Source organism: Agelaius phoeniceus, chromosome Z (genome assembly GCF_051311805.1).
Source record: "Agelaius phoeniceus isolate bAgePho1 chromosome Z, bAgePho1.hap1, whole genome shotgun sequence".
NCBI classification, from domain to species: Eukaryota; Metazoa; Chordata; class Aves; order Passeriformes; family Icteridae; genus Agelaius; species Agelaius phoeniceus.
The window spans coordinates 3975439-3999986 of record NC_135303.1 but is presented as its reverse complement, the minus strand read 5'-3'; the positions used below and the strand labels follow the sequence as shown (position 1 = coordinate 3999986).

Genomic DNA, 24548 nt, shown 5'->3' with positions numbered 1-24548 from the left:
ACAACAAAAATATGAATCTTGAGGCTTCTGAAGGGGAAAGGAGGGCCTCCTTACAAATAGTTTGGATTTTTAATACATCCTTTTGATTTGGGCGGTGAAATAGAACACATCACACCCATACCTCTGTTGGGAGAGAAAAGTGCTTTGCTTCAGGCAGACAGATGTAGTGGGGTGGGGAAGGGATGATACCACGATTTTTTTTATGACAAAATGAAAACTACTCGATTTAAAACCAAGCACCAAACTGAATTCTGGAAGCAGACAGAACCAAAGCCAGCACTAAACACCTGCAGAGGGCTCAGTTTGTCCAATAATAAAACCTCCCAAACTTTGTCTCTTGTACTGCCTGTGAACACAGATCCTTTCACAGCAATGCCAGCTGCAGTGTAAAATTACCCAGGGTTATAATCCTACTGTGCTGACAATTTTATGTTCCAGCAGGTGCTGTAGAATTTTTTACCAGCTGCTATCACTCTTGTAACCTAGCTTTTCTGTTTTTCCAGTGGAAAAGGAGGAAATCTAGTAAATGGCAGGGAAGGAAAAACCAGAGATAATGGTTTGTGTCAGCAAAGGCACCATGTGGGAAAAGCAGGAGCTCCCAGCTATGACTTAATTACTTTAGTTATGTACACCCCTGTGATTGGAATGTATTCTTTTTGCAGTTTGAAGGGCTGTCACCTAGCAGTGAAAATTTGCAAAAGGACTCCCGTTTTTCCTGAAGAAATTAATGTTCAACCTGAAAGTGAGTGCGTCTCGCTGGCAGCAAAACTTCAGGAGCCACATTGACATCAGCCAAGGAATATGAAAATGCAGATTCCAAAGTTGGGCTGACTCCACCTCAGGAATTGCACTCCGAGTCCTGAAATTTGCAGAATCATGGAATCAGTTGGGTGGGAAATGAGCTCTGAGGTCATCAAGTCCAGCCTGTGACTGAACACCACCTTGTCACCCAGACCATGGCACTGAGTGCCACTTCCAGCCTTTCCTTAAACACCTCCAGGGACAGTGACTCCAGCACCTCCCTGGACAGCCCCTTCTGCCCTCTCATCCTGTAGCTGGGAGATCCCTGGATACCAAATTCCTTCCAAGCAGCCCCGCACTGGCTGCTCAGGAAGCAGCAGGAGCCAACGCTGTGTTTTAAACCACAGCGAGCAGCCTGTGGGTGAGGGACACGTAAATTCTGGGTAGGAAACATCCGGCACAGCAAAATTCCTTATTTATGAGGGGTTTACAGCTGCAGCCGGACACAGCCCAGGGGTGCCCAGGGGGCCGAGAGGCCGATGGCCCCTGGGCTGTGCCAGCCCTGGGGTGGCGGCAGGAGCGGGGCAGGGCCCGTCCCTGTGCCGGCCCTGCTGAGGCCGCACCTCGAGGGCTGGGTCCCCTCTGGGCCCTCACGCAGGCAATGGAGGGGCTGCAGCGTAGCCAGGGAAGGGAACGGAGCTGGGAAGGGAATGGAGCCCCAGGAGAGGCTGAGGGAGCTGGGCAGGGGCTCAGCCTGGAGCAAAGGAGGCTCAGGGGGCCCTTGTGGCTCTGCACAGCTCCTGCCAGGAGGGCACAGCCGGGGGGGTCGGGCTGTGCTCCCAGAGAACAAGGGCAAGAGTAAATGGCCTGAATCTGTGCTGGGGGGAGTTAGGATGGACATCAGGAGGAATTTCTTCCTAGAACGGGTGGCCAGGCACTGGAATGGGCTGCCCAGGGACGTACTGGATTCACTCTCCCCGGAGGTGCTGATGGAAAGCCTGCACGGCGCTCAGTGCCATGCTCTTGTTGGCAGGGTGGTGTCCGGCCGTGCGCTGCGCTCCATCACCCCCGCCTGATTTATCCCGCCATTCTGTAATTTACAGCCACGCCGCCAAACCACTGCGTCTCCCCGGGAGCGTTCGGCCAGCCGAGGGGCGCTGCGGGCGGCCCGTGCGGGGACCGCCGGGCGGGGCGGCGGGAGGGGACGCGGGCTCCGGGTCCCTTTGTCCGGAGCCATGGGCGGGAACGGGGGGCGGGAGTGAGGGGCGGGAACGCGCGCGGGGCGTGGGCGTGGCCCGGCGAGGCGTGGCCTCAGTGGCGCGCCCGCCGGCCGTTGGCGGGTTTTGAATTTAGCCCGCGGCAGAAGGCGGCTCGCGATTGGCTGGCCCGCGGTCACGTGGGCGGGAGGGCCGCGAGCGCGGTCCGGCGGGGCGGGCGCGCGGCCATATTGGATCTGTGCGGAGCCGGCGGAGGAGGAGGCGACGGCGGTCGGTCCGTCCGTCCGCGCGTCCGCCTGTCCGTCGCTCCCTGCCCGTTTCCCGCCCTGCCGGTGTCCTCACCCCCAGCCGGCGCTCCATGGCCGAGCCCACGCCGCCGCGGACCCGCGGCCCAGCCGTCGCCGCGATGCCGCAGAGCCCGACGCGCATCTCCCGCCTGCAGGAGAAGGAGGAGCTGCGGCAGCTGAACGACCGCCTGGCCGTGTACATCGACAAGGTGCGGAGCCTGGAGACGGAGAACAGCGCGCTGCAGCTGCAGGTGACCCAGCGGGAGGAGGTGCGGGGCCGCGAGGTCACCGGGCTCAAGGCGATCTACGAGGCGGAGCTGGCGGACGCGCGGCGGGCGCTGGACGACACGGCGCGGGAGCGCGCCAAGCTGCAGATCGAGCTGGGCAAGCTGCGCGCCGAGCACGAGCAGCTGCTGGGCAGGTGCGGGAGAAAAGGGCCGGGAAGCATCGGTGGCACGGCGGGATGGAGATGGGGCTGCGGGCGGAGCGGCGGAGGAGGCACCGGCGGGGCGCGCCCCGCGCCGCCCGCCCGCCCGTCCCGCCGGCGCTCGGCCGGGGGTGCGCGGCCGGCAATGAATGGGGGAATGAATGAGGAGGCACCGGCAGCGCTGCCGCCGCTCCGCCCCGGCGGGAAGAGCCGGCCCCGAGCGCCGCCCCTGCCGGGTGCGAGTGCCCCGGCCGCCGCAGCATCCGCGGGATGCTCCGGTGCGGACGGAAAAAGGGGGGAAGTTTTGTTAGACAGGTTAGATATTAAGCAGGAGTTCCTTACTGTGCGCTGGAACAGGTTGTACGGGGAGGCTGGCGCGTAAGAAATGAGGTGAAGTGCTCTGGTTGCTACCCGGAGTAAAGGAGACCTTAGAGCACCTTCCTGTAACTAAAGGAGGCTGCGGAGAGATTTTTGACAAGGGCACGGCGTGACAGGACAAAGTGGGAACGGCTTTAAACTGAGGAAGGGCAGGTTTAGATGGGATAGCGGGGAGAAATTCTTGGCTGTGAGAGAGGCGGTGTCCTGGCACAGGTTGCCTAGGGAGGTTGTGGATGCTCCCATCCCTGGAAGTGTTCCAGGCCAGGCTTGATGGAGCTCGGGATGGTCTGCTTTAGTTTGGGAACTTGGGACTGGAAGAGCTTTAGAGTCCATTCCAGTCCCTCAGCACTGTGATTCCATGACTAGTCACCCTGCACGGACAGAGGGGCTGTCTTTAAGACTCAGGCTGCTTCGGGATGGAAAAATTGAACCTTTCTCAAACAGATTAGCTTCATAATGTGAAAATACTGACTAGGTAATACATGGATCATGCTTAAAACCAAAGGGAGCTGTAATTTCTGTGTGCCCTCTTGGATGTTCAGATGTTACAAAAGGTAGAATTTGTATCCACGCATCCCCCAGACTGACGGCTTTAGGGCACAGTGCCAAGATCCCCGCTCTTGTAGCAAACTGATTTTGAGACACTAGATTTTGCTTCTTAAACACTCGGCTCCGTTCAATTGTTATTTGTTTCCTTGTTTCTGTTTACCTTCAATTTGATTTTTATGACTGCTGCAGTTTTAGGCATTCGCGCCTTCGCCTTGGAATCACAAGGTGTGACATTATTGGGATGGGGGGGAAAAACCCTCCAGGGCTGTTATTCTTCCTCTGCTACTGTGTTTTAAATGCCCTCTCAGCCCTGATTTTTGATGATGAGGAAGATACTTCATGTGTAACCAGCATATTGATGTTCTCCCGCGTCTGCAGACAGCTCTGATATCTTTTGGACCCTGTTATTTAAAAAACCCCAAAACTGTGAGCTTCTAATTAGTGAGACTGGTTGTTCTTGAAGTTCTCTCTTGATGCCTTATGAAAGTCTTAAATCAAAGTAGTCATTGACAGTGATAGGGGAACGCCAGGTGTAGCTGCTGACAGACACCAGCATTACTTGACTCTGGGGTCAAGCCAGGAATTTCCATCTCTTAGGGATTTTATTGAGGAAGATGCGCTCTTGTGTCAGCTTCTCACAGGACTCCATGCGTGGGACTGGGATCTAGATGCAGTCTGTGGTGGCTTCCCTTTTTGTGGCTGGAACCAAGGCTTTAATAACGTGGGCATGGCCATCTGCATATTCTGTCTTGCATTTGCCTGTGATGCTTGGCAAAAACCTGTTTTGTTGGGGACGGGGTGCTGATTGCCAAGAGCTCCTGGAGGCTTTAGCACAACAAACACTTAGTGCTGTTTGGGGCTCCTGGGTTCCACTTGTTTGTGGCTCTTTGGTGGTGTTTGGTGCTGCCAGACCTCACGGTGGGCGTGCAGTTTCTTAGTCCTCTTTGAGTGCTAAGATGGATATCTTGGGGATATCTAAGCTTATCTGTAATTCTATTTGCAAAGCCTTAAAAAGGAGCAGAGGGGTTTTTCACTTGAACTGGGGCACGGTCCTTCATGGCTTCTTAAAGCTGTTAAATCACATTGTAACCTGACCAAAAAACGCTCTTAAAAGCACTTTGCACAAGTGTGCTTAGGAGTAGTGTAAAGGTTTGCAAGGTAAGATAAAGATGCGTGTTCTCAGCAGGATTTTCCTTGCCCTCTCTGAAAGCTGAACTGCAGCGGCTGCATGCACTGGCTTTAGTTAAAATGTGAGTATGTTGTAGTTTGGATCTAACAGAAAAAAAAAAAAAGAAAAGTTACCTGGCACATTTGGTTTGTGTGGCTTAGGCATTCTGGTAGCCATAAAATTCAAATTAGAGATGGCTTTGTTTCCTTACAGAGCTAGTGGAGGAGAAATGGCCCTTCAGGTGTTCTGGGTCTCTGGAGGGAGCAAAGATGATTTGCCACTTGATTATCTGAGGCTGGGCAATACCATTTATGGTCTAGCTGGCCTTCTTGTGTTACTTGAATATTTTTGCAGGTGTTACTCTTGTTTAACTCTTATTTCCTCTGTTTAGCACAGCATCCTTCTTAATTGCTTGATCCATTTTATTCCAGTCATCTTTCAGTCACTCTTGGTGCCCCAATCTCAAGCTTCTGGTTACTCTCGAAGTGCTGTAGGACTTCTCTTATTCTTTCTTTACAAAAATTAAAGCTCCAGTCACCTATTTGTTGGATTTGCTGGATTCAGTGCCATCTATATGGTGTGATGCACCAAAAAGCTTGCTCTGCTCATACTTCAAATCCCTCAAGAAAATTGCATTTGTTTGCACTCCTATATATAGCAGATTTGTTTGAATGCTCTCCTAGAGTGCTTGCCATGCAGCCATGGGTTCTGCTCTAGCAAAAATATGAAGGTTTCCCTTGATACTTCATACGTACTTTTTGTATGGCTTTTCTATTAACTTGATACTTCAAAGTTGGTAATCTCTAAAAGAACTAGGGGTGAAAAAAAGTGAGATTAAGAAAAAAAGAGCTTCCCTATTTTTGTTCTGGAGAGGGGATGGGAAAGTGATACTCATAGTTGTGTAAGTAGGAAGCTTGTGATGGGCAGAATGGAGATAAAGGAAAATAAACCTCTGTGTCTTAAGACTTGGGGGAAGAAACCATGTAATTTGAGTTTGGGTGTATAGAATTCTTGGAGAGCTCTTGGGAGGTGGAGGAGAGGAAGGTCTCTCTTTCATAGTTTGAGAAAGAATTGAGAGACAGTACAAATTTCACAGTATTTCCAATTTATTTTCTCATTAGTGATTAGACAAGACTGTACTGTATGCTTTGCCATTGGTGTTGGCTGTTGTAGACACATGCCTCTACTTTCTGTCCTTTAAATAAATTGTGTAATTAATTGTGACTGCTGCACTTTTGCCAGTCAAGGGCTGTGGCAGACACCAGCAGTAGCTCCACAGAAAAAATGTCTGTGCATATTGATTTCCAGCTGCTGGACTTGCTCGTGGGCAATAAAGCTGAAAGGTTGCCTGTAGGTAGCAGGACCATGAAGTCTCAAAATACGTGGTGATACAATTAACAACAAATTACTTTGGGGTAACAACTCCCGTTATTTTTAGGTAAGAGTGCACTTCCTACAGCAGAGCAGCGTTGCCTTGGCTGGGAGTTCAGATTGCTGCAAGTTCCATATTTCTCGAGAAAAAGATTAAATAGACAAGGCATACAAATCAGTGAAGGACATCATCCTTGGGCATGTCATAATGCCACCATTTAAGCAGCAGGTCCCAAATGCTCCATCACATCCTACGAGAGTGGACAAAAAAGCTTCTGCTTTTTGAGGGGAAACGTGTCATGGGCTCATCCTTTGCCACAAGTGCACACCAGGGAGAACTGCTGGGCCACGACGGTGGGGGCAGAAAGGTCTCGTGTGTCACTGGAAGCAATTAACTTAACAAGGGTGCACATTGTGAATTTTGGCACAGCTGTGTCACCAAGTCCTGCTGAACAAGGGCCGTTCAGAAGGCCAGGGCTGGCTGCTGCATTGTGGGGCTCTGCTGATGGGTCAGGTTTCAGCACGGTTTTCCACTGGTGGAAGTGGTTTCCAAGATAAAGAAAATTTGCTTCTAAGAATGCTTGCAACGGGGACTTAATTCAATGTACAGCAGGTCAAAAATCCCCGGCTGGACTTGCCTGTGTTGGTCCTGTGAGGAAATTGTGTTCTTTAGGAGGTGTAAGCTGGTGTTAACTCCAGTTAATTTAGGAAACCCATTGTTTGCATTTGTCTTTGGCAGGCTGGGGTTTCACTGTGGCACTTTGCCAGTGTTGAGGGACATCTGCTCTCCTGGAAGAGGAGAGACAATGTGATTAAAGTAACTTCGAAGGAAATTCTGTGTTTTATTGAAGGTGTTGGTAAAGGACTTAATCTTCCTTTATTGTCTTCAGGTGTTTTGTTGAGTGCAAGCATTAATAGCAAATGAAATTATGGCAAGGAGTTAAACTTCAATTTTAAATATCAAACAGATAATTTATCTGGCTGGCTTTGCATCTCCAATTGGCCTTCCTTTCCATCCACACTCCGAAGTACATTTCTGCACTGAGATTAGGCAGTAAAATAAATATCAGGAACAGCTTCCCATCAGCCTGTGGCTTGAATTACTGTGCAAGTGTGTGGCACTCTGCAGCTGGTACCCTGAGCAGCTACACAGAACCATGTGGTGTTGGTGCAGGCAAAGATGTGACACCTGTTCCAGGCTTCTCCAGGGCACATATGTGCTGTGAGGAGCTGGAAAGGAAGCTGACTTGAATTATATTTTTTTAGGCGTGTTTTTGTTGTTGTAGGTGATCTTGTTCTGAAGTCAGCGTGTCTTCTGTGCAGTGTGGGACATAATTATTGTGTCTCAAATACGTGGACATGTGATGAGGACAGGGTAGTGGGCAGTGGCTTGTGTGTGTAGTTTCTGCTTAAAATGGGGCTATGGGGTTCACACAGATGAGCTTCAGGTTGGATTTGTGACTTCAAGCAGGGTCACAGCTGAACAGTATGTGACCAGAGATGATGTGTTGTTGTTGGTGGCAAATATTTAAATAAAATGGGTAACATGAGACACAAGGTTGAAACAACATTACATATATTTATTTACAGGAAAGCCAAACTTGTCCAGTTTCTCTTACTTTTATGTCGGTCTCTAATCGAAAATTCGAACACTCTTAGGTGCTTCTTGTGTTATTTAAGTCACTTTCTTGCAAAATACAGCCTTAGCATTTTGTCTGCCATGGGAGAAAAATGTGGGAAACTGACTGCTAGCTAAATAAAACATCAAAAATTCATTACTGTAGTTGTTTTTTTTTAATTTTAATTTTCATATTTATCTACAAGTGGAGCAGAAAAACCAACCCACTTTGCAGTAAATGTAATTTTATAGGGGTCTAAATATAGGTTGCATTATCAGGAATGGCAACACGTGTGTATCTATGTCACGACTTGGCTGAAAGCCTTTGCTTTTCGAGGAGGGTTTGGTTAATGTTGGTAATGCTTAGCTTGGTGATCAGGCTCTTAAGTAGCTGCAGAAAAGAGTGGGTGGGGTGTGGGAGGTGAGAAGAATCTGCTGTAGGCTGGTGGCATCCTGCACTTGGTCACTTCCAAACGAAATTTTGAATTACACCTCCCAAGGTCTGGCTGCTGACTGCTTGCCTTGCATTTAGGTGTGTGGTTTGTCTGGCTCCAGATGGTCAGTTCAGCTAGAAAATTATTTCTGTGGGGTTTTTGTTCAGATGAGGGTTTTTTTGTATGGCTTTTCTATTAACTTAGCAAGATGTTTAAGGAGATGACGGGAAATTCTAGGTTGCTGTAAACAAATTCCATGGATAAGGAGATCCACGCACTTTGAAGTCAAAAGAGAGAAAACCAAACTGCTTCTTTGAAAAAGATGCAAGTCAGCAATTACTTGTTTGCTCTTATTTTCCTTTCATGAGTCAAACTACTTGAAAAGGAGCACAGTTCTAGGTAATTTCTGAACACTGCAACAGGAAGGTGTTTGAGGTTTTTTCATTTGCTGTATTCAGATGTAGCTTTGGCTCTCTGGGGAGGAAGAAGCCAGCTATTGTCAAGAGGCTGAAGTTTTTCCTGCTCAAAATTAATGGATGTAAGGGTGAAGTATGTGTTGTATACATTGGTGTTTGTTTTTATAAATCACAGAGGCTTTTCTGATCTTTCCCTCCTTTCCCGAATTCCCTTCAGGGCTGGGATGACACTGTTGAGTTGCTGAGATTTCATCTGGCTTCCAGCGTTTGAAGTGTTGAGCTCTGGTTTCTGTTTTCTCTCTGAGAATGTGTTCAGATGAGCTGTCTCATAGTTAGACAGCTCATGTCACTAACAACTAATAGTGCTCAATTTTAATTCTCCACCCACCCACCACCCCCCCTGCTGTGGCTTTTGTTGCATTAAATTATAGTGTGGCTTCACAGACAGTCTTGTTGCAAACAAGCCAGGAAGGGCTGATCTAACTGGTAATACTCTTTGTGGTACAGGTACTACACTGGGTTTTAGTCATGTTGTTGTTGCTAGTCTATTTTATTATAATACCCTTTTTTCTCTGCTGGTGCATGGCAAGAATGCTCTTCTCAGCTGCCTTTCAGTCTGTAAATGCATTAAAAAGGTACTTGCATTAAAATAATTAAAGATCCGAGAAGTTTTAAGGTATCCACACACTTTGGATAGTGGCACATTTTGGGGAATCTCTCTGTTTCAGAGTCCAGGATAATTTGGGGAGCAGCACACTATCTGTAGCTCTGCAAATTTCTCATTTCAGGGTCTGACTTAGTAGGCTTGGTTTCAGCATGGGAGAAGCAGCTTCTTCCTGTTTTGATAAAAGCTTTTATCCCAGAAGTCATCAAGCAAGAAATGTCTGCTGTGGACCCTCATACTTCCTAATAGGGGGATGGAGGGATTGGGGTTTTTTACAGATGTGTTTTTGTACAGATGTGCAACACACCTTCCCTTCCTTCTTTTACCTCTTGTGCTGCACACTTTCCTTGCACGCTGAAGTCCCAACAGGCCTGGGTGAAAGAGGAAGGACAGGTCAGAACCTCTAGGGAATAATGCAGAGAGCTGGAAACAGGAGTGCCCAAACCCTAAATCCTGTGTTTTTGTCCGAGCGCTGGATCCGGCTGTGGGTCTGAGGAGTGAAATCCCACTAAGGCAGTGGGGAGTGCTGAGCAGGAGGAAGCAGCTGAGTGCAGAGGAGAGTGTTTTTGTGTGTCTCAGGGGCTCCCAGCCTGGCCCTTGGATGCCGTGGGGGGAGCAGGTGCTAATCCCACGGGATCGGGATTAAGGAGCGCTAAGTCTGTTGCGTAAAGCCCCTGCCATGTGGCGTGGCTGTGGTGCTGAGCCCTCCAGACAGGCATTCCATTCCTGCATCCCTCTATGTGCATGCGCCTCTCCTGAGCATGATGAGTGCAGGTAATCTTGGGGGGGAAAAAAGGATTTTTTTTAAAGCTGAGGGGTGTCTCCTTTTAAAGTTGTGTTGATTTTGCGTTAGGTCTCGTTTTGTCGAGATGCGTTGCTGTTGTGTCTTATAAACCTTACAGTGACTAAAAAGAGTAGTGGATGTATTCTGAATCTATCAAATTTTAATTTAATTTCAATTTTTCCAATTTTCTGCACATCATCTTGTTAATTCTGGGGTTTTTTTGTTGTGTTGTTTTTGGTTTTTTTGGGTTTTTTCAATGTCTGGGAAGAAAAGCATAAGAACTGAAGAAGGATATGCCAGCTCTTGTATTATCGAGCCTCAATCTATCCATTCCTTTAAAACATTCATAGTTCTATTAAAACCATCTAGGACTTCTGCTTGCTACTGCCCTTGATAGACAAATGTGGATATCCCAGGCAGAAAAATAATCAACTCCAAGGTTGAAGAACTTGTTACACATTTAATGGCTGCTTGTGCCATCTAAGGACAAGAAACACTTTGATTCTTGAATATAGGTTTCCTTTCTCCTGTTTTTGATAGTAGCCTGTTGCTGTGTTATTTGTGGATAATAAACTTGTATTTATGTGACATTACTTTTCCCCCCTGTTTGATTTCTCTGTTTGAATATGCTGGTTTAGGAGATAAACATCTAGAAAATGCTTGACTGCTTGTCAAGACACAAAAACTAATTTGAACGTAATTTGAAAATCTTCTGTGCTTGCCTTCATAAAGAAATCACCTCTGCACCAGTGTAATTTCTATGATGGCAGATACTGTATAGACAGGATTTGGGTCTGTGGAGCTTTGCCATTTTTGAAGGTTGCTGCGCAAGCCCAGTAAATTTAGCTAACACACACAGGTGTTTCTCAAGTTCAAGATTCAGATTGCTTTATTAGCCAGCAGTCTATTTTGGGGGCATTTCTAGATTTTCTTGCAACCTTTTCCTAGGCAATTCTAGGTTTTCTTGTGACTTATCTTTCTCTGGTTTGTTCCAGCTATGCAAAAAAGGAATCTGACCTCAGTGGAGCCCAGGTCAAACTTCGTGAGTTTGAAGCAGCCCTGAATTCTAAAGAAGCTGCACTGGCCACAGCCCTTGGTGATAAGAAAAGCCTGGAGGGAGAAATTGAAGATTTGAAAGATCAAATTAGAGAGGTGAGAAGAAAAGATTTCTAACCATCAGGTTCTCTTAGCGAGTGAGGTGCTTTTCTGTATTATGAGCTGCCATTCTGATGAAACCAAAAAAAGGATGAAAACCTCTCAATTTTTAGAGCTGAGAGAGCTCTTAAAATTGAAGATGCTGAAAATATGAGGGATGTTACTTAGGGGGAAGAAAGCAGATCACGACTCAAAGTACACTTGACACTTTTCAGAAGTGTTTTGGGGGGCAGATTGACTTCACAAGAACAGATAATAAGTGACAAATAACAATTTCTCTCTGCCCCCCTTTTGTTCCTGCCTCTGGTTCTGGATGTTCTGATGGAACAATGAGGAGAAAAACCTCTTGTCCTAGTTTTGTTAGCCTTTAGATTTGTAATCTCGAGCATCACCACCTCAAGAAGATGAGTTGTGGAGACAAGGAAACTGGTGTTTTCCATGTATTAAAAATTGATTTGTAAGGAAAATTATTAGGTAGCAATTTTAATGCCAGTTATGAATGTGAAAAATATCGAACTCACTTGTATAAGCAACTGCAAGAGTGTGTATGTGTGATATATAATACTACTGGGATAAATACTGGTATTGGATTGTGAAATTAAAGCTTAATGTGTAGTTAGCTGTAATTCTGTGAGGCTTTGGCCATTTTGTGAGCTCTGCTGCATAATTTTTGTGTTGATTTTTTATTTCTTAAAGCTTGAAGCTTCTTTAGCTGCTGCCAAGGACCAGCTTATAAACGAAACCTTGCAGAAGGTGGACCTTGAGAACCGTTGTCAGAGCCTCATTGAGGACCTGGAATTCCGTAAAAATATGTATGAGGAGGTAAATTTAGCCTCAAGAATTGACATTTTTAAAGAGAAGAAGGCAACCGGTGTGGAAAATTCTAGAATAGGAAAAATAATTTAGGTTGGGAGGTACCTCTGCAAGTTGTCTGAACCTCTTACTCAGAGTAGGGTTCACCTCTGTTCTGGCATGAAGATTTCTAATTTCCTTTTTTCTAGGAAAAATGATTTTAGCTCTGAATCCTTGTGGTAAAATAACTTCATGTATCATGTTGTTTCATCTTAAATTCTGATCATGGTATGCAATGCACATGTCGTCTTTTATTAATGAGAAAGGTTAGTAATTTCCCACATCATCCCATTATAAGAAATAAAGTAGAGGGAGACTCAAACAGGTGCTCTGGACCTGCAGTGTTTTTATTTTCAAACCTTTCTAATAGGATGCTTTTGAATCATGGAAACAAAAGAGGAGGAATAGTTGTCTCTTAGAACTTTCTCTTGCCACCCTCCCTTTCACCTGTGGCATTTGAGTCTTTCCAGGAGGAACCCTAGGGCAGTAACAAATGTACTTAACCATACTGTCTTTTGTTCCACGTGTGCTTTTTCTTGCTAGAAGTATTTTCAGCTTTGTTTCATATTGTTGGAATCCCTTTCTTTCCAGAGAAAGCACAGGCAAGCACACAAGTAAATGGGGAAAGTGGGGTGACTGTTATTTCACAGTAATTTGATTTTGTTGAAGCACACGAGATACCTCAAGAAAGGAGGGATATATTTCCAAAATCTGATGATGCTGAGGTGCATTTGTTGAAAGTTCAGAGAACTCTCAGAAAAAAATGTTGTTGGTATCCTAGCTCTTATTTTAATGACTAGCTATTGCAAAATAAGACTGGGCAGACCATTTCTACCAAAAGCTTCATGCCAGAATAATCTGATACTGGAGCCTAACTAGAACATTACTCCCCACTGAACAGGACAGCCTCCTGGAACTTTCTTGTCCCGTATTTCCCGAGTGTTAGCATGTTTCTCTGGCTCTCACAGGAAATCAATGAGACAAGAAGGAAGCACGAGACTCGCCTGGTGGAGGTCGATTCTGGGCGCCAGATTGAGTACGAGCACAAACTGGCCCAGGCCCTCCACGAGATCAGAGAGCAGCACGATGCGCAAGTGAAGCTCTACAAGGAAGAGCTGGAAGAGACTTACCATTCCAAAGTGAGAACGATGTTTTTCACGCAGCTGTTTGATGTTACTTTGTTTTTGTTTGGCTTAATAGGGTAATTGCTGGCGGCTGGGAGGGGTTTGTTAGGGAGCTGGGTTTGGAATTAGCATGGGTTTGGGTGTGGATTTGCATTTTCACATCTCGCTTTGGGAGCAGGTTTAATCCTCATGAGGTACAGCAGCAGAAGGGAAGGAAGCACTGTGTGAAGCTGGTCTGGGGGCAAAAGTGATTAATGCTGAGATTACTGTGAATTTAGGGAAAATTTTTGAATTGTTAAGCATGATACTGAGCAATGATCAGTAAGGTGTCTCATGGTTTGTTTAAAAATTAATAATGGGGCTTGCTGAGAAGACAGAAAATAGAGTCCTCTGAGCCTGTACAAAACATGGGGAAGTTTTACAATGCCTGTAACTTCTGTTTTTCACTCATCTGGGCAGAAATCTGAAATCAGTTAGACATCATCATTTCCTTCCTCTGCTGTTACTCAGCATTTATGTCAGGAGGCACCCTGATGTCTCAACTGAACCTGGTTTCTGTGGCTGTGCTTGTTGCAGTTAGTATTTTTTAAAAGCAAAGTGAGATGGATTTTACATCAGAAAAGTTCATATAAACTGAATTTATTAGCATTGGTTTTGATCTTTTCAGCATGCTTATCTCCAGGCTTTCAATCTGGCTTGGAAAAGATGATTTAAAATACAGTCTAGCCAAAAATGCAATCTCTCATTGCTTCCTTGGTCCTTATCATCAGGTATAATTCTCTGTATTTTTGGACACTTAGTTAAAAAAAATAAGTGAGGTTGCTTTGCATCATCGTCATCAAGTTCAATAAATCTGTGGTGTAGCTCAAGTGTGTGTGGTAATGTTAAGCAGGAACGATTTAGTTACTTTATAAAAGTAAAACTGTTAAAGTTTGAAGTGATAGAATGAAACAATAGTGGTTTAGGACACTAGTTACTGGTACCAAGTTTGCTTATATTGCCTGGAAGTTAACAAGTTTGCCTCTTTTTAGAGACCTGGTCATTTCAGTTTAGCTTCTTCACTAAGAAGAAGCTAAAGCCTATTAAATAAACATTTAAGTGTATTAAATAAACTTTAGCCAGCATGAACACGGAGCTCAGTAGCTCAGTTTCAGTAATGTCTACAAGGGACAGTTTTAATCCTAAAGTAAATATTCAGAGAATTGGAATTCCAGGCAGGGCAATCCAACTTGGTAACCACATTTTAGCCCTAAAGAAAGAAACGTTTCAGCGCGTCGGAGCTGCAGAGAGGAACTCGGGTGGCTTAGCGCGGCCTGTGGGTTTGTGGTGATTCATTCCTTCTTCTGGTGAAAGTTACTCCGAAACTGATGTCTTCACTTTGGTGCCCTGCAGCTGGAGAGTGCCAGGCTGTCCTCGGAGATGAGCAGCTCTGCAGCCAACACCATCAGGGAGCAGCTGAACGAGAGCCGCATGCGCATCGACAGCCTGTCCTCCCACATCACCAGCCTCCAGAAAGAGGTATCCAGCTCTGCCTCCTCGCTCCTGCTGCTTACACGCGTTGGGTTTTGGATTAAAGGGCTTTTCTTCCTGTTACATTTGTTGTTTTTTTGTATTAAAGGTGTGTTTTCCCCTAAGTTTGTTCAGTGTCATGACCGGAGTTCGTCTTCTTTCCTCCTGCTCTGTGCTTTTTCAAATTCCTTAAGGATTTGTCTCCTTTTGACAAACGTTATTTTCTTTTTCTGTGTGTAGTATTCTGCTGTAGAGCCAGTGTTTGAAATGGGGTACTGTTAACTGGCTTTTGTGAAATTTTTTGTGGAGAGATGAGGCAATTTTAGACAAATGTTTATTAAATGTTCTTGATGCTCAAGCAGCTTAATAATGACTGGACCAGCCTAGTGTAGAATTCTACAAAGCAACATTCAAAGCCAGAACTGGAATTTGGAGGCTCTTTTCATCCTAGATCCAGACATCTAAAAAAACCAAAACTAATGACAAGATCTTGCCCAGATTAGGAATGTGAGACTGAGTAAAAACATTAAATAACTGTGCTTAAGCCATCTGTAGGGCAGGACCTCGAGCAGAAATTGGTTATTCCTAGATCACAGAGGGCACAGATCACACCCAGAGAAGTATGACATAATGTATGACAAGTGATATGTTCAGTACTGGCCTGTTTGTAACATTGTGTGCACTGCAGTGGGAAATCCAGAACGAAAATCAGAAGAGTTAGGAGGGAGGTTCTGCAGTAACCTTTTATAACTCAATTGAAAATGCAACTAAACATTTAAACATTTTTATTAACATAAATTATAATTAAAAAATAATTATAAAATAAAAATTATAATATAATTATAATAAAAATTATAATTATAATTTTATTAATATAAAATACTAGTACTGTTCAATCCTTTCTGTGATACATTTTGAATTTTATTCCTCCTGTACAGTAGACTCTAATAGAACATCAAAACTCTGTGTATTTCTAGTGAAAAATATAAATGTGGGGGATATTATTTCCTTATTTTCCAAATAAATTGGCAGATACTAGTAAGAGTCTTCCTAGTTTTCCTTTTATCTAGACAGGTTAGTCTTTGGAAAAGATCAGGTGACATAATGAATGTGCATGAGGTTCCACAGGAGTTGGATGGAAAATTTTGGCCACTTAGACCTTATTTCTGCCTTTAGATTACCCTCATCTTTTGGGGCTTCAGTCAACAGTTTTTTTTAAGTTAATTGCCTCTTTTCTGTGACTTCAGGAGTGACAGCTTGCTTCAGAGGACTTGCTTCTTCTGAACTGCACGAGTGTTTGTTGCTAATTTCAGGGAAAATCAACTTCTGTCATTTTGACTGTGATTTTCTACCAAAGAAAGCTTTTTGCTATGGTTTTGGGGTGTTTTTTTTTTTTTATGGTAGCATTAGTGTAATCAGCCAGGACTTTCTTTTTCCACTTCAGTAGCATTAAGTTAATTTTATTTTCTTGGAAATCTCTTATCCTGGTGCTGGTCTGGTTTGAGTTGCCAGCACTGAGCTCTGTAGTAGACTCCACTGTGATCTTCCATGTGACACAAAACTCCATTTATTAAATTCCTTATCTGGCTCTCAGCATTGACAACCAGTTATACTGGTCCTTTGTTTCAGACATGGAGACTCCCTCTCCTCTCTGTCTCTGGAATATGTGGTGACTTCCTAAATTTGGATGCATGCATAACAAACTTTGTGATTATGGGGCATTGGTTCGTCTGTCTGCTCCTTAATTTTTTAAAAAAATTTGAATCTCAAGGGGCTGTGAAACAGAAGAAAGCATGCTGCTTATGGAAACCCCAAAGCTTGCCATCATTTTGGGCTTTCTTTGATAAGCATTCCATTCTGGGTGTACACTTTTAAGATCTGCCGACCTGATGGAATTTTTGAAGCAGGAGACAAATCAGATTTCTTCAAGGAGTGCTTATCACCACACTCTGAGCAAGCCTTGGAGGCTTTAGGGGTAGGCAGGCAGGTTTGCACTGACAACAGCCCCTGTTCCTTGAGGGGAGCTGCCTCCCAGAATTCAGGATTAGCAGCACCAAGCCAAAGCACAGAGCAGACATCTGGAAAACACAGAGCACTGAAACACCTCCAGGGCTGGTGACTCCTCCGCCTGCCTCCCTGGGCAGCCCATTCCAATATCTAACCACCCTTTTGGTGAAGAAATCTGTCCTAATGTCCAGACTAAACCTTCCCTTGGTGCAGCTTAGGACTGTGTCCTGTCTGGCACATGTTAAACACTTCTTGAGCTCAGTTTTTCTTTCCTGAGTAAATCCAAGTGCAGTAGCATATTGTCAGACCTCAGAAAAACGTTGCAAAGTAGTTGTTTTCCCAAGGATGTTGCAAGTTTCACTGGAATTTGAGGTGTTTACATTTGTAGTAGGTGGGTTGGAAAGGAGGAAGCTGAACACACGGGTGAGTTTGAACTCAGGGGAGGACATAACTTCTGTATTTTGAATTTGGTGTTGCCTGAACTGCAGAGGAGGAGCACGTGGAGGCTTGGGTGGGCTTTCCTCTGCACCACCACTGATGTTTTCAATGCTTTTCCTCTAGTCCAGAGCGTGGCAGGACCGAGCCCAGGAGCTGGAGAGCAGCCTGGCCCAGGAGCAGGAAAACTGCCGCAAAACCCTGGCAGAGAAGGAGAAGGAAATTGCAGAGATAAGAAATCAGATGCAGGAGCAGCTGACTGACTACGAGCAACTCCTGGATGTTAAACTGGCACTTGACATGGAGATCAATGCATACCGGAAATTGCTGGAGGGTGAAGAGGAGAGGTAGGGAAGGACATGGCAAGGAGGTGGTGTCTCTGTTATCCCTGTGCTTTTCTTGTCTCTTTCTCAGTTAAAAAGCAGTTTTTAGTGGTGCTTGACTGCTTTCCAAGGCACTGTTTTTGCCCCCTCCTATCTCACAGAGTTCTAAGTCACCAAGAGACCAAGCACACTGATTATCAGACCAGCTCTCAAGGCAGCAAACACCCTTTACCCTTTTTCTTTTTAAAATTTTTTTCTCTTTTTTAATCTTTTTTTATCTATCTTTTCTTTTTAATATTTTTTAAATTTTTTCCCTTTTCCCCCTTCCTTTTCCCCCTTCCTTTTCCCCCTTCCTTTTCCCCCTTCCTTTTCCCCCTTCCTTTTCCCCCTTCCTTTTCCCCCTTCCTTTTCCCCCTTCCTTTTCCCCCTTCCTTTTCCCCCTTCCTTTTCCCCCTTCCTTTTCCCCCAAGATCCAGCAGAGAAGAAGTAATAAATTGTCATTTGTATGCCTGCTTGGCGCTGTGCTTAATATTCTTCTGCAAAATTAATTGCAGGGTTATATAATTGTTACCCAAATTCCTCTAAGTATAGAATAATTTTAATAAACTGATAGCCATTGTTGCCCAGCTCATCAGCCAGCTGCATTTTCCACATCTGGCCTCAGAGTTCTTCCAGTACTGAGAATTTTCACCTCTGTCACAACTGTCATTTAAAGCAGTTTTGTTCTTCACTGTGTTCTGAGCTACTCTCTGCTGATTCTTCTCAACTGTGGGGATTTTTGCATTAATTTCACACAGTGGCTTAAGTCTCCCTAGGGTTTTTGTTTCTTTGTAGTCTTCAACAAATGCACAGAAATGCTTTTATGCTCTTTATGTAGTAATCCATCAGTATTCTGTGCTCCAGGAACATTAATCAGCTGTTTGACAACATTTCATTCACCTCTTCAGTACTTCAGCCTTCACTTCTTCATGTAACATACTTTGTTTACTATGCTGCTGTATCAATCTATGGGAAGAAGAGCAGATGGAAGGAAGTTTATTTAAAAAAAGGTGGAAAAAGTGAAACCAAATCATGGAATCATTAAGGCTGGGAAAGATTTGAATCCATCTGTTGACCTGGCGCTGCCGTGGTCAGCACTAAACCCAAGTGCCCCAATGTCCCCAAGTGCCACATCCACATGTTTCCAACACATGGATGTTGGATGTTTGGATGATGATTCCACCACATCCCTGGGCAAAGCCTTTTCAGTGAAGAAATTCCTCCTGATACCCAGTGCACACCATCCCATATGTCCCAGCTGCAGCTGTTCCCTCTCACTCTGTCCCGCATTCCCCATGAGAGCACCCCGACCCTCACCTCACTTCACCCTCCTGCCAGTGACTTGTGGAGAGCGGGGAGGTCCCTCCCCGAGCCTCCTTTTCCCTGATGTGATGTGTGTGTGTGTTTTCTCCCTTGCCCACGCCAGGCTGAAGCTCTCCCCCAGCCCCTCCTCGCGGGTGACCGTCTCGCGCGCCTCGTCCAGCCGCAGCGTCCGCACGGCCGGCGGCAAGAGGAAGAGGATTGACGTGGAGGAGTCCGAAGCCAGCAGCAGCGTGACCATTTCCCACTCTGCCTCTGCCACGGGGAACGTGTCCATCGAGGAGATAGACGTGGATGGGAAGTTCATCCGCTTGAAGAACACCTCTGAGCAGGTTTGGAAGCGACCACGCGCGCCCCCGAGTTGAGGGCGTCCTCAACACCTCCCAGGCTTCATTCACTTTGACCCCAGAGCTTGTGGCATTAAGGAACTGGTGTTTCCCAAAGAAAGCTTTCACACACTGATCTGGATCGATGGTGACTTCTCCCCAAGGAGTTTTGGTGCTTTTGTTTTTACTGCAAGGTGGCCCGTCCACCAAATCGTTACCTCGCACTTCTGCGTTCTGCCTTGCGAGTAATGCACCTGTAAAACTTTACAGATGACATTGTTCCTGATCAGAAATGCTGCAAGCAGACACACAGGCTGCTTTAGAAGCCTTTTCAGCACTTTCTCTGCCTTTTTAAGCCTCAAAATAAATAAACAGAGATGCAGAATAAAGGTCTAGATAAAATTAACTGCTAATGTCCTTTGTATCTGCATAGAGCTTTCCTAAATCATGGTTTTTCTTCTTCCTTGGCTGCACCCACAATTTCATGAGCCCTCAGTTCCCATGCCAAAGCTACTGTTACAGTGACCACTGAGATTATATGATTCTGTGAATAGGTTAGAATTTGTATTGGGAGGGTGCACATATCTACACAAATGAAGAACCCTTTGATAAATAATAATCGCTTCCTTATTTTGCCCTCAAAATGATGCTGTTACATACAGCACATTTCCCCCCTTTATCTTCACTAAAAGGCAGCTTGTTGCGATGAGCTGGCCTGGTTCCAAATGTTCCAGTCCCCTCTAATCAGTGAGGATATGGACAGGCTCCTCCAGACAGTGATAATGTGGTTTTTAATTACCTGTAATTACCACACCTGGGGAGCGATGGTTTCATTTAGTGAATTCAAGAAACCTTGACATTTCTCTTGGTCTAGACACTTCAGTCTGTAGATGACTCAATTCAGCCAGGTCAAAAACTGTTTCTGGTGAGTCAGAACCTGCCTTTTTTTTTTTTTTTTTTTTTTTTTTCTTTCTTTTTTGAGGGTTTTTTTTTTGAGCTTCCCCACACAAATACTCGTTTAACACATAGATTTTTGCCGCCCCCCCAACTTTTATTTAATTTCCATGCACATCCCTTGTTTCATAAGGAAGGAGAAGCATCAGTTTTGTTCCCAGTAACCATGGGTGGTTCATGTTTTTAGCACTTTTCTAGGGGATCTGGATATTTGAGCAACTCCCTGTAGTGCAGTGTAATAAACTGTACTTGGGGAATATTCATGAGCGTTTTGACAGTTTATATAGATAAATAGATTTTAAAAATTTATAAAATCCTCTCTAAGTATGGTATGTTGTGGTGCAATGACAAACTGAATGTCAGCATCCATTGAATTATATAAGATTGTTTATTTTAGATGATTTTAACTGACAGTGGGAACTGTTGAATGATCAGAACCTGTGTTTGTGGGAGAGTTGAAAAAACACTTGCTTTGAATTTAAAAAATACCTACTCTTGTTTTGAAGCAGTCATTCTTTAAAGATGACCTGTAAATGATTTGTTAATGCTTTTCAAGTAGTTGATAGGAAAAAAAATAATATAGGGAGTATGTGGTGGCAAGTGTGCATATGTAAAAATATTTCAGGAATACTAACAGCAATATTTTGTTTTCTAGGAAGCCTGCTTGCCATTCTGTGCTTCAAAAAACAATAAATATTTGTAAGGGGATTTTAATATTTAATACGTATTACTAATATGTATTTCTCTGGACCAAGTGATAACAAAACTGATGCAAATCATAAACATTAGTTAAGTTAACATCAGAACTCAAAAGCAGAATGTATTAAGCTTTAACTTCAAATAAGAGGTAAGATAAATTAACCTAAAATTATTCTAATTCCATGCTGAAGATCAAGAGATAATAAACCCCTTCACTGACAGTTGTCTGTGTGTCACGGCCTTAAAGATAAAACACACTACATGCATAGCAGAAAAATGAATGCTGATGGAAATACTAAATTTTTTTCTTCTTCCACTCCGTTTTTTTTTAGGATCAACCTATGGGAGGCTGGGAGATGATCCGAAAAATAGGAGACACTTCTGCAAGTTACAGATATACCTCAAGATATGTACTAAAGGCAGGCCAGACTGTTACAGTAAGTGGTCAAGTTTCACTTGAAATGGACTTGAGGCCAACTTCTGTGGGTGAAAAAGACAAAAGGATTTTTAGTTTCGTCCTTCCTCTGTATGTTCTCAGCAAGTTATCACCTGTGTTTGTGTTGGGCATTCGTTGTGTTTATTACTGGGATAACTAATACAGAGGTGTTTTTCAGAATTTTCTGAGCGAAGCACTAATTTTCACCATGTGCAGGTGAAAATTTTACATATATTACATATTCTAAAGTCCCTGCATTAAAAACACATGTGTTTTATTGTACAAAACCTTGGGAGATGCTTGCCTTTCCTCACTGGAAAGGGATTCACTGTGAAACGAAATACAATGAAATACTGCTAAATTAAATACGTTAATTGAATTTGGAAATGTGGTAAGACTGGCAAAAAAAATGTTCCTGTGTGACTTCTGTTGTCAGATCTGGGCTGCAAATGCTGGAGTAACTGCGAGCCCTCCCACTGACCTCATCTGGAAGAACCAGAATTCCTGGGGCACCGGTGAAGATGTGAAAGTTGTGCTGAAAAATTCTCAGGGAGAGGTAAAAGAACCTCAGATCTGTGTGGGATTTTTTTCTCTGTAGGTGGCATCACCTACAAGGATTCAGATGAGGGCTCCATACAGGAATGCACTGCAGCGGTTTTTAGGTAAAGTTTTCTCCTTTTGGAGAACTAGCTGCAGTTTAGAAATGCCTCTACTGAAGCCTGTGATTCTTTTTTTTTACTCTGTATTGAGTGTAAATAGTGAAAAAAATACATGTTCAGGCACCTTCCTCATGACAGGAGCTGGGCAGTGCCTTAGAATACACCTTGAAAAGAAAGTTTTGGTAAATTCTTGAGTGATTAGTCTTCAAAATCAGTTTTTCTTAATCTTGTGTGCTTATGAGGAGTGGGGAATGCCACAGTGAAATCCACATGAAGCAATGAGGAGTTAGTAAAACCTGGGGCGGGATAATTACTGAGACATGCTGCAAATGAAAGAAAATATTTAAATAGATATGAAAAAAATCAGATTTTGGAAGAACCTGATGACTGTGTTGTCAGAAACAGTCCTTTTAATCTTTAAGATACTTAAAACTAAGCTGCTTATGATCAATACTTGAGGAAGTGTACAAACAAAATGAGTACAAGTAGTTTTCCCAGCAGCTGGAGCTTTCATTTCTCAAAAGTCTTGAGCAGGTGAGAAACAGGAAATTTTTGTTGTTGTTGTTGTTTTGAAGAGTTCAAGTCTTAAAACTGTCTTGCAGGAGGTTGCTCAGAGAAGCACTGTGTTCAAAACAACAGCACGTAAAGGGGAAGATGAGGAAGTTGAGGAAGAAGTGGCTGAAGCTCTGGATGAGGAAGAGATTTACCATCAGCAGGTATTTTCTTTTAGGGCTAACAAGGTTATTTATGTTAAAAAAAAATTGAGATATAAGTAATGAATTCTTAAAAAAATAAAATAAAATATCCAGTGTGGATGTTCTTTTATTTTATTTATTTTTTAATCACTAATTAAGGAAAGCATGGGGCTGTCTTTTTGAAAATACTGCCTAACATAGCCTCTTGCAGACAAGTACATTTTTTTTAAAGTTTAAGATATGGGGATTTTTTTTTTCCCCCTTAAACTCTGTTCCTCTTAAGATTCTCCCCATGCCAATTTATAGTAAAGCTTGGCTTAAGCAGCTAAATTTACTTAAAGTTTTCAGAATTTAAATCTCTCTTTATCTCTGATTGAGAAAGTCATGTTAGTGTCTTATATTCACGTATTTTCTCTGATAGAGATAATTTGAGATTTGAAAACTCTTTGAGAGAAAATGTGCCTGGCATGCTGAAAAAATGAAATTTCTAAGACCAAAAAAAAAAAAAAAAAAAAAAAAGGAGGACAATGTTATATTTATTATATACAACCTCACAAGGTTCTTCTTTATGCTCCCTAATTCAAATATGGCAATTATTTGTATTTTTCTGGTGCCTGACCTCTATTACTCCTCAACAGGAAAGGACATGTAACATTGTTTTAATTCCAGGGTAAAATAAGTTGTACAGCTTTGCTGACTCTTGTTTGTACCATGCCAGGCCAATAATTTCATATATTAAAAAGTGTGTGTGTGTATATATATGTATATGTGTATATATATGTATATATGTATGTATATATGTGTATGTATATACATATATGTATATATAAATTTAATTATATATTAAATGTAATATATAATTTAAGTATAATTAAATATTTAAATATATAATTGATTATATATAAATATATCATTAATTATGTTTGGTAGATAATTAATATAGAATGAATATCATTAATACGTAATCAATATATACTGTGTATTATAATTAATATATAATTCCTATAAAATTAATATTTACTTATTTAAAAGTATATATTAAAAAGCACAGTAGATTCTTTTGGGTAGAAAAGCATTTTGAGCATTTTGCTGCTGGGTAGTTTGTTGGTTTTTTGGGGGTTTTTTTCCTGGATTTTTTTTGTTGTTGTTGTTTAAAATGGTTCTCCCTGTTCTCAACAGGCAGAGCAAAGGGCATCCAACAGAAGCTGTGTGGTCATGTGAAATTCCTGCCACTCCAGGCTCCTCCAGCCGTGGTAACCCCTGCCTGCAGAACAGAGCCTTCTGAGAAGCACAACGTTATTTTCCTGTCTGTGAATTTTTAAAGCTGCGAGTCTGATGGCCTTAAACTTCCTCTGCCACTGAGAAAAAAAAAAAAAAAACAAAAAAAAAAAGGAAAACAAAGGAAAAAGGAAGGTTTGTCACAAGCATCTCGACTTCCTCGCAGGATGTGAGCTGTTAGCTCCTGACAAGGAGAATTCAGCTGATGCTCCTGTCTCTCTCTCTCTCTCTCTCTCAGATTCATACACCAGTCTCTCTTCATTGAAACCTTGCTGGAGTAGGAATATTCCAGTGTGTTTTGGGGATCGATTTTTTTAGATTATACCACTCTAGACTAGTTGCTACGACCTCTTTGTATTTTAGGTGCTGTTGGGGATTGGTTTAGAGTTCCTAATTCTGGAAGAGGATTCATGTTACACCTTGTAGTTGTGTTGTTAAGATAGTGTTACCAGCTTAAATTTTCTTATGTGGTTTTTTTCTAACAAATTAGAAAGCTGTTTTAATATGGATTGCCTTACTTGTTTACAATTTTTAGTAACAAAACAAAGTCTCTAGAGGTCTAGTCTACATTTGTATGGGAAACAGTTGTAATTTTGCCAATGTTGAAAGTTTTTCTGTCCTTTTCACATTATTCCAATGTCTGAAAAACATTTTAATAAAGTATGTCTGTGCTGCCGAGTAAA

At 43.3% G+C, this 24548-nt stretch overlaps 1 protein-coding gene across 1 annotated transcript; it reads left to right on the top strand.

Annotated features, from left to right (window-relative positions):
• Nucleotides 1–2169: 2169 nt before the first annotated feature.
• On the top strand, nucleotides 2170–24548 carry LMNB1 (lamin B1). Its single transcript, XM_054653383.2, has 11 exons — nucleotides 2170–2666; nucleotides 11050–11206; nucleotides 11906–12031; nucleotides 13030–13200; nucleotides 14578–14703; nucleotides 17263–17483; nucleotides 18925–19150; nucleotides 21130–21234; nucleotides 21670–21789; nucleotides 22495–22608; nucleotides 23767–24548. The coding sequence occupies exons 1-11, from the start codon at nucleotides 2317–2319 to the stop codon at nucleotides 23806–23808; spliced, it is 1758 nt and encodes a 585-aa protein (XP_054509358.1). The 5' UTR covers nucleotides 2170–2316; the 3' UTR covers nucleotides 23809–24548.

Coding starts and splice junctions, on each gene's coding strand:
- LMNB1 (XM_054653383.2), top strand. CDS start 2,317: ATGGCCGAGCCCACGCCGCCGCGGACCCGCGGCCCAGCCGTCGCCGCG. Junction 11,207..11,905: donor TGAAAGATCAAATTAGAGAG/GTGAGAAGAAAA, acceptor TATTTCTTAAAG/CTTGAAGCTTCTTTAGCTGC. Junction 21,790..22,494: donor TGAAAAATTCTCAGGGAGAG/GTAAAAGAACCT, acceptor ACTGTCTTGCAG/GAGGTTGCTCAGAGAAGCAC.